This window comes from Bison bison, unplaced genomic scaffold, assembly GCF_000754665.1.
Source record: "Bison bison bison isolate TAMUID 2011002044 unplaced genomic scaffold, Bison_UMD1.0 scf7180017864160, whole genome shotgun sequence".
Taxonomy (NCBI): Eukaryota; Metazoa; Chordata; class Mammalia; order Artiodactyla; family Bovidae; genus Bison; species Bison bison.
In genome coordinates, this window is record NW_011494732.1 from 4618806 (window position 1) to 4620827 (window position 2022).

At 55.4% G+C, this 2022-nt stretch overlaps 1 protein-coding gene across 1 annotated transcript in view; it reads left to right on the forward strand.

Annotated features, from left to right (window-relative positions):
• The window catches only part of NCOR2 (nuclear receptor corepressor 2), a 205428-nt gene that overhangs the window by 175728 nt on the left and 27678 nt on the right, over positions 1-2022 (forward strand). Inside the window, 1 exon segment of the mRNA XM_010841409.1 lies at positions 113-216. Within this exon segment, the coding sequence (XP_010839711.1) occupies positions 113-216 (104 nt within the window).

The window sequence follows — 2022 nt, forward strand, 5'->3', positions numbered from 1 at the left end:
GACTCTGCATTGAGACACCGTGAGTGGAGCGGGTGGAGCTTGCAGGTCACCAGGAGCACAGCTGGGGTGGCTCTGGGCCCGGCTCTTAAGCCCCGTGTCTCATGTCTTCCAGGGACGTCTCTGGGCTCGGTTCCAGGCGGAAGCATCACCAAGGGCACCCCCAGCACGCGGGTCCCCTCCGAGAGCCCCATCACGTACCGCGGCTCCATCACCCACGTAGGTGTCCAGGGCCACAGTGTGCGGGACCAGGGTGGGACTCGCAGGCGGCATTCTGTACGTGGCCCCGATTGTGGACAAAGCAGTGGGCAGCCCACCCATTCCCCCCCACCGGCATCCCTGAGTGGCCCCTGCCCCAGTGGATGGGGTGGCTTCCTGGGGGTACCCGCCTGTTCTGTGAGCGTTCATCTTCTCTCCTGGGAGCCAGGCATTTAACGTGCTGAGCAAAAACCTCGAGGCCCCCCGAGGGACCTGGCAGGGCAGCAGAGGGAGGCAGACCAGTGAAAACTGAGCGGTGATTTCAGACTTTGTCAAACTCTGCGATTAAGAGTGTCCAGTGCTGCCGAGGCCACATAGACAGGGGAGCTGGGGGAGACCTCTCAGAGGTGTGAGCCCTTCAGGAGCCTCAGGGAACAGCACCCCCTCCCATATGTGTCTTAATGATGAAACTTCAGGCCGCAGGCTCTGACAGTGAGGTATCTTTGCAGCCCAGAGGCCTCAGATCATACCACAGAGGGGAGCCCCTCACACTTCATGTTTCTCTAAGACCTGTCGGTTTTGAAATCACCAGCTTACGAAGGCAGCTGCCAGGTACCTAGGGCCAAAGGCAGGCCACACACTCACCCAGGCAGGGGACCGACGCCCCCTGATTCAGTTTTGAAACCCCTTTGGTAAAATTGTCTCTCGCTGAGTCATTCTCATGTTGAGTCGAGTCGTTCAGTTGTGTCTGACTTTTTGCAACCCCATGGACTGCAGCACTCACACACCAGGCCTCCCAGTCCCTCACTATCTCCCAGAGTTTGCCCAAATTCATATTCATTGCATCAGTGATGCCATTTAACCGTCTCATTCTCTGTCACTCTCTTCTCCTTTTGCCTTGAATCTTTCCCAGCATCAGGGTCTTTTTCAATGAGTCGGCTTTTTGCATCAGGTGGCCAAAGTATTGGAGCTTCAGTATCAGTACTCAAATAGAGTAGGGATTCTTAAATCACTTTTTTTTTGGCGTGTGGGATCTTAACTTCCCAACCAGGGATTGAACCTGCACCCGCTGCATTTGAAGTGCAGAGTCTTAACCACCGGACAGCCAGGGAAGCCCTGCTGAGTCATTCTCATAGAGTGGTTTGGGGTTAAAGGTCGACATCTGAAGTGCCTGGGCATCCGTCGGCCTCTGCTTTCCAGGTGGCCGTGACCCGAGCCGTGTCGGTCACTCACACGCCTGTGATGGTTGTTGGCAGAGGGTGGCAGCTGCCAAATGTGTGAGGGTCAGACTTCCCATAGCCTCTCGACCAGGTGGTGATGAAATCTGTGCGGGGAACACAAACACACAGACACACACGAACACACACACACACACTCTTACACACGTAGACTTACAATGCGTGTGCTTATGTCAGCTGCCCCTGGAGAGGCCTTTCCTGATGACGTGCAGTTGGCTCCGCTGCCCTGTGCCCTTTTGAGGAGAGAGGTGACTGCCCATCCCTGGACCGTCACCCAAACTGAAGCCCGTTTATTCTGCACAAGTCTTCCAAAGTGTGACCAGTGGATCCTACCTAGGGTGTCTGCTTTGAGACATCTGGGGAGACCTGTCTGGAGACCTGTTAGGGCATTTTGTTTTTCTCCAACTTGAACACCAGGATTTGGGATAAAAGCCCAGGGGGTGCCAGTCATCCCTTACCCCATAGAAGGATGTTTCTTGGCAGAGATGCTCCCATGGGGAGACTCGAAGGGCACCAGTCCCGGGCTTGGCACACGGTCAGACTCACATCTCTGAATCGGCTCTTGGATTCATAGAAGGAGAAGAGAGAG